We start from the raw sequence: 16,082 nt of genomic DNA, 5'->3' as shown, positions 1-16,082 counted from the left end.
CCCTAATTTAGAGCAAAGAACTGTGTAGTCTGCCTGATGCCATTGCCTTTGGTCTTTTCTGTTCCACATGTAGAGTTATGTAGCTTGTTAAGTCAACCATAATATCGGATCGGTATCGGGTATCGACCGATACGCAAAGCCACGGTATCGGTATCGAAACTGAAAAAGTCGGATCGGTGCATCTCTACTTCTGGCATTACCTCATCGGAATATGTAGGTGAAAGGTCAGAATCCCTGCACCACTGGTTGTCTTGGAAACCTTGCTTAAAGCAGCAACCACTGCGCATGACTACAGTCTGCCACCGGATGCAGCTGTTTCCTCTTTTGCTCGTTCTTTCACTTTTAGCCCTTGATGTCTCCTCTCAACTTAATACATTCAGGTATGGATGGAACACCAACGTTAAATACAGGTTGGACAAAACATTGCAACATTAATAACATATATCTTGTCTAATAAAAATCAATCTTAACACACAATCATAGTAAACCATAATAATGGGTTCTTCTAACTTAAACATATACCGTAAATTCCGGACTATAAGCCGCACCGGACTATAAGCCGCACCAGCTAAAATTGGGGGATATTTTAGTTTTTTTCTTATATAAGCCGCACCGGACTATAAGCCGCACGCCCACACACGTTTTTTTACAAAGAAAGACCGTTCACAGAAAGCCTTTTTAAAGTTTTAATAACATACTTTAACATGTCTTTCTAAACATTGCCTGTGACGCAGCAGTAGTACCGCAGCAACACGGAAGTGTGCACGCGAGTTATTAACAAAGAAAGACTGGACACAGAAAGCTTTTTTAAAGTTTTAATAACATACCTTAACATTTCTTTCCAAACACTGACCGTGACGCGGCAGTAATACCGCAGCAACACGGAAGTAACACAAGACTAATGGGACTGGATTAAAAAAAAACATACCCGGTAAAAGTCACTGAGACGCGGCGGTAGTACAGCACCAACAGGGCTCGTTAAAAAACATACCAGTAAAAGTAAAAATAGAGCTTCATCGTCTTCATCTTCCTCCTGTGCATTGAAACCACAAAACACAAACTAGGACGTCTTCTTCGGCGCATTATCTCTTCTTCGTCTGTCTCGCTCTTGCTTCCTGCTAGAGCGCCTCCTGGAGGCCGTAAAAATCCATAAATACGACGCGCCGCGCCGCCATTTAAGCTCTATTTCCCTCTTTGACAGCCAAATCGATTGCTTTTAACTTAAAAGCTGCATCAAATGCATTTCTTCGTGTGTTTTCCATGATGAGGGTGTGTGCGTGATCCGCGAAATGTTCAAAACACAAACTAGCACGTCTTCTTCGGCGCATTATCTCTTCTTCGTCTGTCTGGCTCTTGCTTCCTGCTAGAGCGCCCCCTGGAGGCCGTAAAAATCCATAAATACGCCGCGCCGCCATTTAAGCTCTATTTCCCTCTTTGACAGCCAAATCGATTGCTTTTAACTTAAAAGCTGCATCAAATGCATTTCTTCGTGTGTTTTCCATGATGAGGGTGTGTGCGTGATCCGCGAAATGTTCAAAACACAAACTAGCACGTCTTCTTCGGCGCATTATCTCTTCTTCGTCTGTCTGGCTCTTGCTTCCTGCTAGAGCGCCCCCTGGAGGCCGTAAAAAATCCATAAATACGCCGCGTCGCCATTTAAGCCTCGGGGTTCAAAGTAACCTTCTGAATAAAATGCATTAAAAGTTCACGTTCATTACAACTTGTTTTTGGTGATCAAAATGTCAGAAGAATTGAATTTAAATGCTGATTGATTGGGTTTTAATACAATGCAGATGGTCCAAACAGCGCCACTGCTTTGTGTAATCTCTGAGTCACATGGCAGAGTAAGAGAAAGGGTTTAGAGCCCTTTGACGCAGGTCACCTAGCGTGCATTCCTACTAAAGCTCATAATAGTCACAAGCAACACAGTCAGAATAAGCAGCAGCCATAGTCGTGTTTCAAAATAGTATTTTTGTTGTTGTTTTTTTCTTCAAGATACCGCAGTGTATAAAAGTGATCAAGTCATCACAAAAATCACGGAAAAAATCCTTATATAAGGCGCACCTGACTATAAGCCGCAGGGTTCAAAATTTTGGAAAAAAGTCGCTGCTTATAGTCCGGAATTTACGGTATATTGATATTGCTCAAGCGGTTACATCTTAAAATTATGGCATTATGGCATTCCAAAATTGTGCGTTGCTACGTGTTTGAACAGGTCGTGTCCTCCCAATTGCTAACAATTTAATTTATTAGATTTGTTAGTTTTCATCAGGTCACCCCTATGTCAAGCTTTAACACCATCTCCTGGTGAAATTTTGGAACTACTACATGTTTTGGCCAATGTGCCTGGGCCAAATTCGATACCCAATTTTACACCATCTTGACAATGACACACAATGACTACAAACAAAAGGCTAGGATTCTATTGTAGTGATCCAAATTTACTTTATTTTTGCACGACTATAAACAAAAGACTAGGAGCCTATAGATTCATTTTCTTTTTTTGCATGACTATAAACTCAGAGAGCCTATAGATTCAAGTATATTTTTCTTTTTGTACGACTAGAAACAAAAGGCTGGGCGCCTATCGATACAAATGTATTTTATGTCTGTATGACTATGAACGAAAGTCACGGAGCCTATAAATTCAAATGTATTTGTCTTTTGGTTCGACTATACACGAAAGACTCGGAGCCTATAGATTCAAATGTATTTATACAACTATAAACAAATGGCTAGGAGCCCATAGATTCAAATATATTTATTTTTGTATGACTATAAACGAAAGGTTAGGTGCGTATGGATTCATAGGTATTATATATTCATTTTAATGTTGGACGACTTTAAACAAAAGGAGTAAGTAGTTATTTATCAATGGTAAATTCGATTTTTTTATGAACAAGAAATACCCTAATGTTATCTTAACTCTTTTCCTATTGTTTTGGTGTACCTGTCAGTCTGATGTTTCTCTGTAAAGAAAGTATTACCCAAGAAAATGTTCACTTTGCAATTAGGGGGTAGGTCTCTATAAGTTCTATGAATGTTTACCTACTCCTTTGAGCCCCCCAAAAACCTGTTGTTTTCATACATTGGTGTTTTTTTTATTGGACTAAACTGCTTATAAACTTAGGGAAATGAAAAATGAAATTAAATGCATACTTATCTTCCAGTATGACTTTGTGGAGCTGCTTGATGGAAGTCGACTAATTTCCAAAGACAAGCGATCCTTGAGTGACACAGAAACGACACTCATAAACTCACTTGGAAGTTTTGAAAGGGACCCTGGAGGAGAGATCCGTCACAGACGATCAGTTTACACACACGAGGCTGGCTTCATCCAGTACCTGGACACAGGCATTTGGCATCTGGCATTTTACAATGACGGGCGCAATATAGAACAAGTGTCTTACAATACTATCTTCATCGGTAAGTCTTTGCTGGAGGTACTCTCATGCTTCATAATAAATACTAAGGTATAGAGAAAGGTACTTAAAAAGAAAAAAATACTTAAACCATCAGTGGCGCAAAAAAGTAGTTTGGATCTCATAATTTAAAGACAAAAATTCATATGGCAATATATTTGATAAAACATAAGGGTTTTGTGTGTCACACAGACAAAATGGTGTGTGTGATGCAGAGAACGAGCAAGGAAGCAGCATAATTGGATGTTAGAAACATTTGATTGGACTGACTAGCTGTAACTATAGCAACCGTAGCAGACAGGTCTTCCAATGTGTGTTTTACTTCACACAATATATACTGTAGTTCCATATACTGCCTACCCAATTAACTTGCACCCTTGTACCACCTCTTTGCTTCTATCTACATCAGAGTCGATTATGGAGTGTCCCCAGAATTGTCATGGAAACGGAGATTGTCTCTCAGGAATATGCCATTGTTTTCCAGGATTTCTGGGGCCTTACTGCTCTCGAGGTACACACACACACACAGTCTGCCTCCCATATGGAAGATAATTGCTATGAATGTGTTATATGAGTAGTGAGTGTGACTTGCACATGCTGAATGAATGCTGTTGAAGACTGTTAAATTTGATTACGTTGGATGAAGGATTTTGAATCCATTTTTCTTATCAGTTTTGATACCTCCCTCAACTCTTGAGTGCCTCCACCCAACACCTCCCAAACATTCACTAGTACGCCTCCAGTTCATTGCTATACAGTACTGTATAGTTTCTATATAATCAATCATTGTGTGAATTCTTGAAAACCCTTCTCACAATTTCTGCTGATAAAATGCTTTTTTTTAATTTACTCCAGCTCATGTGCACACTACCGAGATACAATTAGGTAATAGTAGGTAAATAAAAATAAAAATGTGATCATTACTATTAGGGTGGCATGGTGAGGAGCTGGTTAGCAAGTCCGCCTCACAGTTTGATTCCGGCTCCGGCCTTCTTGTGTGGTTTGTATATTCTCCCCGTGCGAGGGTTTTCTCCACCGCTCTGACCCCACTCCCACCTTCCCCCCAAGTTTTACTCGCTAGTCATTCAACTTTGTATGGTGCTTATATCATTGATTTAAAATACTACTTGAAAATGTATTTACGACGAAAAAAATTGGGGTCCATGACCAAACCGCATTAGACAGAAAGTCGCGTAGAATCGAAAGCATGTAAAATCGAGGTTCAGGTGTATACGATTCCGAAAGGGGGAAGATCGTTGGAGCACCTCATTCACAAAGGAACTCAATTCAAAGAGCGTGGCCAGACACAGTAGTAGAAAAAGTGGCTGCTCTAATCTCTCTTTAATCCAATTCACATAGCATTGAAATGCCTTCCTCAGTCCACCTGGTATTGTCATCTGCGTATTGCTTCTCTTTTAATATAAATGTCAACAGACTAAGATGTAGGTTATGAAAGGCAAACAGACTCCCAGGCCAACCCAGCTCGCCCGGCCGTGCCTTCCATTCTTCTGGCGAATGTTCGATCGCTGGACAACAAAATGGATTACATTCGCTTGCTGAGATACACGAACCGGACAGTGCGTAACTGCTGTCTGCTCGTGTTCACTGAGACTTGGTTGACTGTCAACATTCCAGACTCTGCTGTACATCTGGAGCGGCTAGCGTGCTATCGAGCGGACCGGGCCATTGTAAAAGGGGGAAAATCGCGAGGAGGTGGAATATGCGTCTACATCCGTGACGAATGGTGCCGGGACTCTGTAGTGGTATGCAAGCACTGCTCGCCACTGGCGGAGTTTGTGATCATTAAGTGCCGTCCTTTTACCTGCCAAGGGAATTTACTGCGATTTTGCTTGTCGCGGTATACATGCCGCCTTCCAACATCGAAGGCGACAGGATCGCTCTTAGTGAACTGTACCAGGCTGTCCGTGAACAACAGACGGCGCACCCTGACGGTTTCAAAGTCAAAGTCAAAGTCAAAGTCTGCTTTATTGTCAATCCCTTCATGTGTCAAGACACACAAAGAAACCGAAATTCCGTTTCCTCTATCCCACGGTGACGAGACATAGTACACGATAGACATACAAGTAGACGACACAAAATAAAAACAAGAAGGCACAAACAATAAATAATAAATAATAACTAATAAATAATAAATAAATAATATGAGTGATGAATAAATAATAAACAAATAACACAATAAATAAGAGGAGCAAAACTGAGCCAGTGTGCATACAACAGACAGTAAGCATAGCGCAAAGTACAGGACGCTACGCAGAAAGGGGGAGAGAGTTCAGGATCCTAACTGCCTGGAGTATGAAGCTGTTGGTGAGTCTGGTGGTGCGGGAGCGCAGGCTCCTGTACCTCTTCCCAGAGGGCAGAAGATCAAACAAAGAGTGAGCGGGGTGACTCACATCACTAACAATCGTGGTCGCCTTACGGGTGAGATGGGAGGTGTAAATGTCTTTCAAGGAGGGGAGTGAAGCACCAATAATCTTACCAGCCGTGTTCACCATCTTCTCTGGGGGATTTTAATCATGCTAACCTGAAGTCTGTTTTTCCGGGGCTTCACCAGCATGTTAATTTTCCAACATGTGGCGACAGCTTCCTGGACCTGGTCTACTCTTCACATAAAGGAGCTTTCAAAGCCGCCCCCCTCCCCGATCTTGGACTTTCTGACCATGTCACTGTTATGCTTTTGCCCGCTTACAGACAAATGGTGAAAGCATCCAGGCCGGTTCGCAAGCGAGTTAGAGTGTGGCCTGAGGGTGCGTCTGATACGCTTCGTGACTGCTTTGGCTCTACTGACTGGGAAATGTTTAAGCAGGCGGCCACTTGCAACGATCGGACGGACATAGAGGAGTATACTGACTCTGTTTCCTCTTACATCGCGAAGTGCGTTGATGATGTGACCCACTCGAAATCCATCGTCATTCGGGCTAACTGGAAGCCATGGCTGACAGGGGCTGTCCTCAGGGTGCTGAGGGCCAGGGACAAAGCCTTCAGAGCGGGGAATGAGGCTGGCTTGAGGACAGCGAGAGCCGACCTCTCTCGGGGCATCAAGGAGGCGAAAAAGGCGTTCTCTTGCAAGATTACCGCCCACTTCAAGGACAGCAATGACGCACGGAGCCTTTGGCAGGGCATTCAGACCATCACTGACTACAAGCCCGTGCCACAAAGCTGTGAGGGCGACATTCATCTGCTCAATGACCTCAACCGCTTCTTTGCTCGCTTCGATGCTCAGAACAGCACTTGCCCGCTGAAGACCGCTCCCCCTCCACACGAGCAGCCCCTGTGCCTCTCTGCCGACAGCGTGAGAAGGACGCTCGCAGCTATCAACGCCCGTAAGGCGGCGGGCCCTGACAACATCCCAGGTCGGGCGCTGAAAGGCTGCGCTGGGGAGCTGACGGGTGTCTTCACGGACATCTTTAACATTTCCCTGCAGCAGGCCATCGTCCCTTCGTGTTTCAAGGCTGCTACCGTCGTACCTGTGCCGAAGAAACCTGCTCCGTCCTGCTTCAATGACTACCGCCCCGTGGCACTGACGCCCATCAACATGAAGTGCTTTGAGCAGCTTGTCATGGAGCACATCAGATCCATTAAACCCCCCCCCCCCACACACACACACCATAGACCCCTTCCAGTTTGCGTACCAAGCCAAACGGTCCTCTGAGGATGCCATCTGCTCTGCCCTCCGCTCGGCCCTCACCCACCTGGAGAGAAGGGACTCGTACGTGAGGTTGCTGTTTGTGGACTTCAGTTCTGCCTTCAACACCATTGTTCAACGACTCATCTGCAAACTCGATAAGCTGGGCCTCAGTACCTACTAGGGGTGTAACAATTCATCGATACACATCGATTAATCGATATAATGCTCTACGATTTATTGGCATGGATGCTAAACGTAAACATCGATTTTATATCCCTCGGACATTACATAGACGCGACTTTATTTTGAAATTCAGTTTATTGTTGCTTGCTTCCTCTTTCCGGGAGCAGTGAGCGGCTTGTTGCGTTGTGAGCAGAGCAGGCACGTGAAAGGGGAGTCGACAACTAGTACGCGGCTCCTGGGCTGGTGCTATGGCTAGTGTCCAAAAAGACGAGGAAATTTGCTCCCCTTTAGGCTTCAAGTCATTCGTTTGGAAGCACTTTGGATTCCAAAGAAAAGATGGCTCAACGGACAAGACACGTGCAGTTTGTAAATCCTGCCATGCGGTGATCAAATATTCAGGGAGCACAAATCTCTATATTTATATTTAAAGAAAAAACACGACATCAAAGTTCAGTGTTAAAATAAGCACTTTGTATACTACAATACTCTTGTAATTTCCTAAATAAAAAGTTTGCAGTACCTTGTTGATTTTGCGTATGAATTGTTATAAATCAAGGTATTGTTCTATATTTTTTATTTAAAAAAAAAAATCGATCGTAGAGCACTATATCGCGATGTATCGTGAATTAATCACAGCAGGCTTTAAGATATCGGCAAATATCGTATCGTGGTTCTTTGTATCGATATGATATCGTATCGTGACAAAACCCGCGATTTACACCCCTAGTACCTACCTCTGCAACTGGCTACTGGACTTCCTCTGTCAGAGGCCCCAAGGCTGCGTGCTCAGTCCGCTGGTCTTCACCCTGCTGACGCATGACTGCACTGCAACCGACAGCGACAACCGCATGGTGAAGTTTGCTGACGACATGACTCTGGTGGGTCTCATCACCAAGGGCGACGAGACTCAGTACAGGTTTGAAGTTGACCTTCTGACCACGTGGTGCAGAGACAACAACCTCCTGCTGAACGTCAACAAGACCAAGGAGATTGTTGTTGACTTCCGGAAGGGTCACACCCAACACCTGCCGCTGACCATCAACAGTGCTGTGGTGGAGAGAGTGAGCAGCACCAGGTTCCTGGGGGTGCACATCAGTGAGGATCTCTCCTGGTCCACCAACACCGTATCACTGGTGAAGAAAGCTCAGCGCCGCCTGTACTTCCTGCGGAAGCTCAGGCGAGCTAGTGCTCCTCCGGCCGTCATGACTACATTCTACCGTGGCACCATTGAGAGCGTCCTCTCTAATTGTATCGCTGTTTGGGGTGGTAGCTGCACTGAATACAACAGGAAGACCCTGTAGCGCATAGTAAACACGGTTGGTAAGATTATTGGTGCTTCACTCCCCTCCCTGAAGGACATTTACACCTCCCATCTCACCCGCAAAGCGACCACGATTGTGAGCGATGTGAGTCACCCCGCTCACTCTTTGTTTGATCTTCTGCCCTCTGGGAAGAGGTACAGGAGCCTGCGCTCCCGCACCACCAGGCTCACCAATAGCTTCATACTCCAGGCTGTTAGGGTCCTGAACTCTCTCCCCCCTTCTGCGTAGCATCCTGTACTTTTGCGCTATGTGATTCTGACTGTATGCTGTATGCACACTTGCTCCATTTTTGCTCCTCTTATTTATTATGTTATTTGTTTATTTATTATTTATTCATCTCTCTTATTTATTCACTGTTTGTGCCTTCTTGTTTTTATTTGTTTGTGTTGTTTACTTGTATGTACATTGTGTACTATGTAGAGATGCACCGATCCGATATCTGGATCGGATATCGGCCCCGATATCAACAAAATAGATGGATCGGGTATCGGAAAATGCAGCCGATCTGTGAGCCGATACATTCGTTAATCTATTGGGACGCGGGCTACGTCATACGTCAGCATTACGTGTGCCGCAAGCCACGAGAGTTTTCTAAACAAACGCAAACATGGAGCGAACGTTCGCTTCTCTTCCCCGGGTTGCTAAGCGGACGTCAAACCCTGCGCGTTCGCTTCTCTTCGGGTTGCTAATGGGACGTCAAAGGCTGCGCGTTCGCTTCTCTCCCGAATGGGGGGGGGGGGCTGGGGTAGGCTAATCGGATGTCAAACGCTGCGTGTTCGCTTCTCTTCCGGGGGGGTGTTAATGGGACGTCAAACGCTTTGTGTGGCGGGCTCCATCTAGTGTGGAAACTGAGAAGCTGAGCTCAAGCTTCTTGTGCGGGCAGGACTGCAGGGCTCGAAACTAACGATTGCCCGATTGCCCGGGGCAAGTAGCGATGGCAGACGGGCAAGTAGAATTTTTCCTCACTTGCCCGAACTTGCCCTGCCATAATACCGTGTTTTCAAGCTGTAAAAAGACGATTTTGTGCCTAATTTCTCGCAACTTCTGCCGCTTCTGGTCCGACATTTTGTTTTCTAGGGAGCGGTTAGTTTCTCGTGTAAGTCTGCAATACATTGATAACGGCAAAGCGCTTCGTAATTAAATGCATGGTCCCTCACTCGTCCCTGGCTCTTCTGCGCCTGCGCACCAGCAGAGCTTGTTTCCGGTTGAGCGAGGGAGGAGGGGCAGAGGGCCAGGAGGGCAGAATACATGGAAAGGCAGAGGGCCAGGAGGGACTGAATGAATTTTGGTACTACAGTAGACTAGTGTGGTTTAATTGCATCGAAAGTTCTACACTGTATTAAAACAGGCTGCAGGCACAATATGATGGAATAAAAACATATGAAGGCAAAACTTATAGTGTTGTCTTTTTTATTGCAAAAATGTGTCGGGCAAGTAAAAATCCACTCCAAAAAAATTCGGGCAAGTAAAATTTTGTTTCGGGCAAGTAAAATTTTCTCCAACTTGCCCGAGGGCAACTTGGGCAAAAAGTAAGCTTCGAGCCCTGAATTATGTTTTCAGAATTTGCTGCGGGCCAATAAAAACTGGACCGTTAGTTTGGACACCCCTAATTTAGAGCAAAGAACTGTGTAGTCTGCCTGATGCCATTGCCTTTGGTCTTTTCTGTTCCACATGTAGTTATGTAGCTTGTTAAGTCAACCATAATATCGGATCGGTATCGGGTATCGACCGATACGCAAAGCCACGGCATCGGTATCGGTATCGAAACTGAAAAAGTCGGATCGGTGCATCTCTAGTACTATGTCTTGTCACCGTGGGATAGTGGGAACGTAATTTCGATTTCTTTGTGTGTCTTGGCATGTGAAGAAATTGACAATAAAGCAGACTTTGACTTTGACTCCTTCGGCTGCCAAACAACATGTCTGAAGTAAATTAACGTGACAAAAAGACCCCTTTGGCTGCCTAAAACAAGACTTTCTATAAAACACGCTTTCAGGGCTAACGCGCTTCCCAAATTCTGGTCCTGAAGAAACGCGTACAATCGAGCTTGAGCTGTACTAAAAACAATACAACAGTTCAATAATAGACTTAGTATGTTGAACTTTTACCTCATCGAGAATATAAAAAACTGAGAATTATTATTGTAATGGAAATTCTAAAACAGCTGCTGCATCATGTATTTTGCTCTTGGTAGGAGGCCCGTATCTTTTTTGGCCAGTGTGGGGATGTATAAAAACAATGGGTAGTTGCGCATACAAATCAGATAGTGATAATATTCTGTTTCCTCCTGTCTGTTATTGTCACAGTGTCTTACTTACTAATTTAAAAACAGAGACGTAAGCAGGTGTCCAGTGTGGTGTCACCCATTGCTGAAGTAGGAATATGACCAGCAATTGAATAACTTTATTGGTTTGTTGCAGTATTGAGAAGAGTTAGACCAGGGGTCCCCAAACTTTTTCCTGTGAGGGCCACATAACCTTACCCATCTCTGATGGCGGGCCGGTGTCAGTTTGTAACAGAAAAAGTGTGACGATCGTAGGGGAGCTTAAAAAATTTATTGTTTTCCAGAAAGCCACACATAACCAAATAATGGTTATTTAATAACCCTTTCCAGGTTCTTTACAGAAAAAAAGTCAGGAAACAAATAATAACACTATTAATGAAATAAATAATAACTAAATAACCCTCTCTGAGTTCTTCACAGAAAAAACACGAAATAAATAACTAAATAACTCTCTCTGGGTTCTTCATAGAAAAAAAAACATGGAACATTAACTTTCTGTTGTGCCATGCACAATCTTAACAGATAAAAGTTCAGCTCAGTTATCAGAGCAGAACCTCTCTGACACATATGAGCAGTCTCTTAAAGTTCTTGTGTTCCTTCTTTATAATCCTTTTGTAGGTTCCAGTAGGCTTGTAGACACCGCTGTCTTTTTTGTTAAAGTTTGATAGTGCGTCATAGTCTGGAGTAAAATTTGTTGTGGCAATTCTTAGGCGAGATCCGAGGTGTTGGTCCGTTTACCTCGATCTGTGACGGGTAGATGTTGACGTTCATGTAGCTGAACGTCACGTCGCGTACGTCGAGCCAAATTGGCCACTCTCTTTTAAACGCTCGGCACTGTGCTCACCTTGCTTTTCCTTGGGCGTCATTTTAACGGAAGGATTGCAGGGGAAGGTTTGTGGGTGGCTTTAGCGCAAAACTGCATCTGAAAGCTCAGCGCGCAAATTACAAGAATGCTGTCGTCACAGCCCACGCTCTAAATTCGGGACTAATACAAATAGAGCGCGAGTGCGCCATGTCCGTACACGCACTTGTGAGTGTGCACCGAGCTTTCTGACACGGCTTCCGGTAGTAAATGCGCAGGCGAGCGCTTACCCATCTACTGGGGAAACGCAGTCATTGTAGGCAAAATGACCAAAAAAAAAAAAGTTTAATAATACAATTTGTTCAGGGTTGGCGGGCCGGATTAAACGGTCCCGTGGGCCGTATCCGGCCCGCGGGCCGTAGTTTGGTGACCCCTGAGTTAGACTATTAAATAATCAAAGTACAGTAATACCTCGTTTATCGCGGATAATTGGTGCCAAGACCACCCGCGATATGTAAAAATCAGCAAATTAGTGTCACCCTTTCATTTTTATTATATATACCTTATTTTTTGGACGAAAAGTCGCTCTGGAGTACAAATCGCATCAACCATAAAATGCACAATATAGAGGAAAAAAACACAAGTCGCACCGGAGTTTACGTTTTTAAGCATTTTGTGGGAAATTTATTTTGACAAAATCCAACACCAAGAACAGACATGAACCAGCAACAACAGGCTAACGATACGGTATGCTAACGTGACATGAACACGAGGAGCTGAGAACGGGCCTGATGTAACATTAACAGTTATTCAAATAACAATAATATAAATAACACGTTTATCAAACCATCTGTGTCACTCCAAAACATTCAATCCGTCGATCGAATTCGTCGTCCTTTCTGTAAACAACGCTGCGTGTGCGATGCTCGTCGTCAGCTGCAGTTCAAATTATTACACAGGCCCATATTTGTTATATGTTTAAACTATATATCAAATAACAGTACCGTAATTTTCGGACTATAAATCGCACCGGAGTATAAGTCGCACCAGCCATAAAATGCCCAAAAAAGTGAAAAAAAAACATATATAAGTCGTTCCGGAGTATAAGTCGCATTTTGGGGGGCAATTTATTCGACAAAATCCAGCACCAAGAACAGTCATGAACGAGCAACAACAGGCTAAACGATAGGTATGCTAATGTGACATAAACACAAACTAAGAGCTGAGAACGGCCCTGACGTAAAATTCAGAGTTATTCAAAAAACTATACATAAATAACACGTTAAATAAAACCATCTGCGTCACTCCAATTCATTAAATCCATCAATCGTCCTTTGTCAACAATGCGTGCGCGCCGCTGACGGCTCTTGCACTTCAATGGAGCACGCCCGGTCCTATTCAATGGAGCTCTCTTCCACTTCCGTGGCTGGAAGTCGAGGGCCGGCGCTCAGCCGGGTGGCTGTCCGAGGACAGTGGATGGGGCTCGGTCATGGCTTTTACGCACGCCCGGTCCTATTCTATGGAGCTCTCTTCCACTTCCGTGGCTGGAAGTCCACGCCGCCACACGCCTGTAAGTTTGTTTTGTTAAATAAAGAGCCGTTTACCAAACCCACGTCTTTCCTTGAACTTTGTTAACGCTACAATATAGTTATATAGTAGATCTGTGGAATAATGACGAGGACACACATAAAGGACAAAGATCGACTCGACGAGCTGCTGCTGACGCGACGTCGCGCTGCTGTCGTCACTTGAAATTCAAAATACAGTAATCCCTTGCTACATTGCGGTTCGTTTATCGCGGTTTCCCTTTTTTTTTTTTGAAAATTTTTGAAAAAAAAACATATAAGTCGCTCCTGAGTATAAATCGCCCCACCCCCCCCCACCCGAACTATGAAAAAAAACGCGACTTATAGTCCGAAAGTTACGGTAATATAAACAACAATTTTATCAAACTATCCGTGTCACTCCAAGTCTTTAATCCATTGGAATCTTCGTCTTGTGTCACTTAAAAATAAAAAAAAAAACACTGCTGTTGACGCCGGAATCACCTACGTCCACCGCTGACGTCAGACTAGATATATCAAATAAATCTAATTTAAAGAACAATTTTAACGAACCATCCGTGACATTCTAAATCATTAAATCCATCGGAATATTCATCCTCTGTGTCAATTCAAAAAAAAAAAAAACACGGCTGTTGATGCCGGAACTACCTGCGCTGCTGACTAGATCTATCAAATAAATGTAATATAAACAAACATTTTAACAAACCATCCGTGTCACTCCAAAACATTAAATCCATCGTAATATTCATCCTCTGTGTAAAAAAAAACAACAACAAAAAAAACCAGCTGTTGATTCCGGACTTACGTGCGCCGCTGACGTCAGCCTCGTCGTCAGCCTCGTCGTCAGCCTCGTCGTCAGCCTCGTCGTCAGACTCGTCGTCAGACTCGTCGTCAGACTCGTTGTCAATTGCGGCTCCAATTATTCCACAGATCTACGTATATAATTATATTGTAGCGTTACCAAAGTACCAGGCAAGACATGGGTTCGGTAACCGGCTCTTTATTTCACAAAACAAGAGCTCAACATATGAGCCAACACATGCAAGCGCTCTGGATCGCTCTTCCCCCACCCCCCCCACCGCTGCGTTCACGGCCTCGCTAGACAATCAGAAACTACTGAAGTCTATCAACATACACGTTGCTATTCTAAATAAACTACCATTTTTTTCCATGTATAATGCGCAAAATTTAACAAATTTATTGTCCTAAAATCTGGGGTGCGCATTATACATGGGTATAAAAAAAAAAGAATTTTTTTTAAATTTATTTTTTTATCCGGATATGATACGGAGGCCGCCATTACAGATGCGGTTTCTTCTCTGCTGTTCACTTCAAACACGCTCCATACAAACACAGTGCTCTCGTATGAGACGCTTGCTCGATCACCTGCTCGTTTGCTGTCACAATGTACCCCACACAAATCCGAAACATTTCTTTACTATCAAGTTTGCTAGCGCATGCGCAGTGATACTGACCGGCAGAATAACATCCGGTTGTTCCCAAAGATGATCTTTTTTCTGAAATAATTTTACGTTTACGGACTTAAGTAGGAGTCAAAATTTGGGTGCGTATTATACATGGGTACAGGCTTTTTTCCAGCATCGACATGCCATTTTTAGGGTGCGTATTATACATGGGGGCGCATTATACATGGAAAAAAACGCTATATGTCAAATAACTATAACATAAATAACAAGTTTATCGGACAATCTGTGTCACTTCGAATCATTAAATCTCCTGACTCCGGAAGTCAGTGAATGGAACGTATTGTATTGTCAGTGAGGCGCCAATTATTCCACAGCCATAGTGCGCCCTCATGCGGTTTAAAATGAAAATAACATGTGAAGTGATCAACTATACTAGTACCGTAATTTTCGGACTATAAGTCGCGGTTTTTTTTCATACTTTGGGTGGGGGGGCGACTTATACTCTGGAGCGACTTATATGTTTTTTTTCACAAATTTTTACTTGATCATTAACACATCACTTACAAGTATAGTTGACCACTTCACATGTTATTTTTAGTATAGTTGATCACTTCACATGCTTTGATATCTTTATCTTGAACATATTCAAAACATAAAAAATAGAGAGAAATAATCAAATAAAGTAATTAACACTTTAAAGCGCCATATCCTCTGGACATGTCCTCTGTCACTAGGATGACATACAGGACTAGAAATTTGATCGATGGATTTAATGATTTGGAGTGACACAAATGGTTTGATAATATTGTTGTTTATGTGATAGTTATTTAAAATATAGTTTATATATCGTTATATGGGCCTGTGGAATAATTTGAACTGCGGTGCGCCACACGGCATTGTTGACAAAGGACGATCGATGGATTTAATGAATTGGAATGACACAGATGGTTTTATAAACGTGTTATTTATGTAATAGTTTTTTTTAAATAACTGAATGTTACGTCAGGCCCGTTCTCAGCTCCTCATTTGTGTTTGTCACGTTAGCATACCGTATCGTTTAGCCTGTTGTTGCTCGTTCATGTCTGTTCTTGGTGTTGGATTTTGTCGAATAAATTGCTCCCCAAAATGTGACTTATACTCCGGAGCGACTTATATATGTTTTTCTTTTTCACATTTTTGGGCATTTTATGGCTGGTGCGACTTATACTCCGGAGCGACTTATAGTCCGAAAATTACGGTAAGTAAGTAATGTGTTAATGGTCAAGTAGAAATTTGTAAAAATTTTCACATATAAGTCGCTCCTGACTATAAGTCGCCCCCCACCCAAACTATGAAAGAAACCGCAACTTATAGTCCGAAAAAGACGGTAATTTTTTTCTGTATCAATAAGTGTATATTAAACCATATAAGTGCATATATTATCATTAGAAC

The 16,082-nt window shown here is 43.1% G+C and overlaps 1 protein-coding gene across 1 annotated transcript in view; it reads left to right on the top strand.

The window, feature by feature from the left end:
* LOC133151396 (teneurin-3) overlaps window positions 1-16,082 on the top strand; it is a 286,876-nt gene that overhangs the window by 72,296 nt on the left and 198,498 nt on the right. Inside the window, exons 7-8 of the mRNA XM_061274374.1 lie at window positions 3,171-3,426; window positions 3,832-3,933. Of these exons, the coding sequence (XP_061130358.1) occupies window positions 3,171-3,426; window positions 3,832-3,933 (358 nt within the window). The remainder of the gene's footprint in view (window positions 1-3,170; window positions 3,427-3,831; window positions 3,934-16,082) is intronic.

The sequence above is a fragment of the Syngnathus typhle genome, linkage group LG3 (assembly GCF_033458585.1).
Source record: "Syngnathus typhle isolate RoL2023-S1 ecotype Sweden linkage group LG3, RoL_Styp_1.0, whole genome shotgun sequence".
NCBI lineage: Eukaryota > Metazoa > Chordata > Actinopteri > Syngnathiformes > Syngnathidae > Syngnathus > Syngnathus typhle.
The sequence above is the reverse complement of the archived record's forward strand: the minus strand, read 5'-3'. Positions and strand labels throughout refer to the sequence as shown.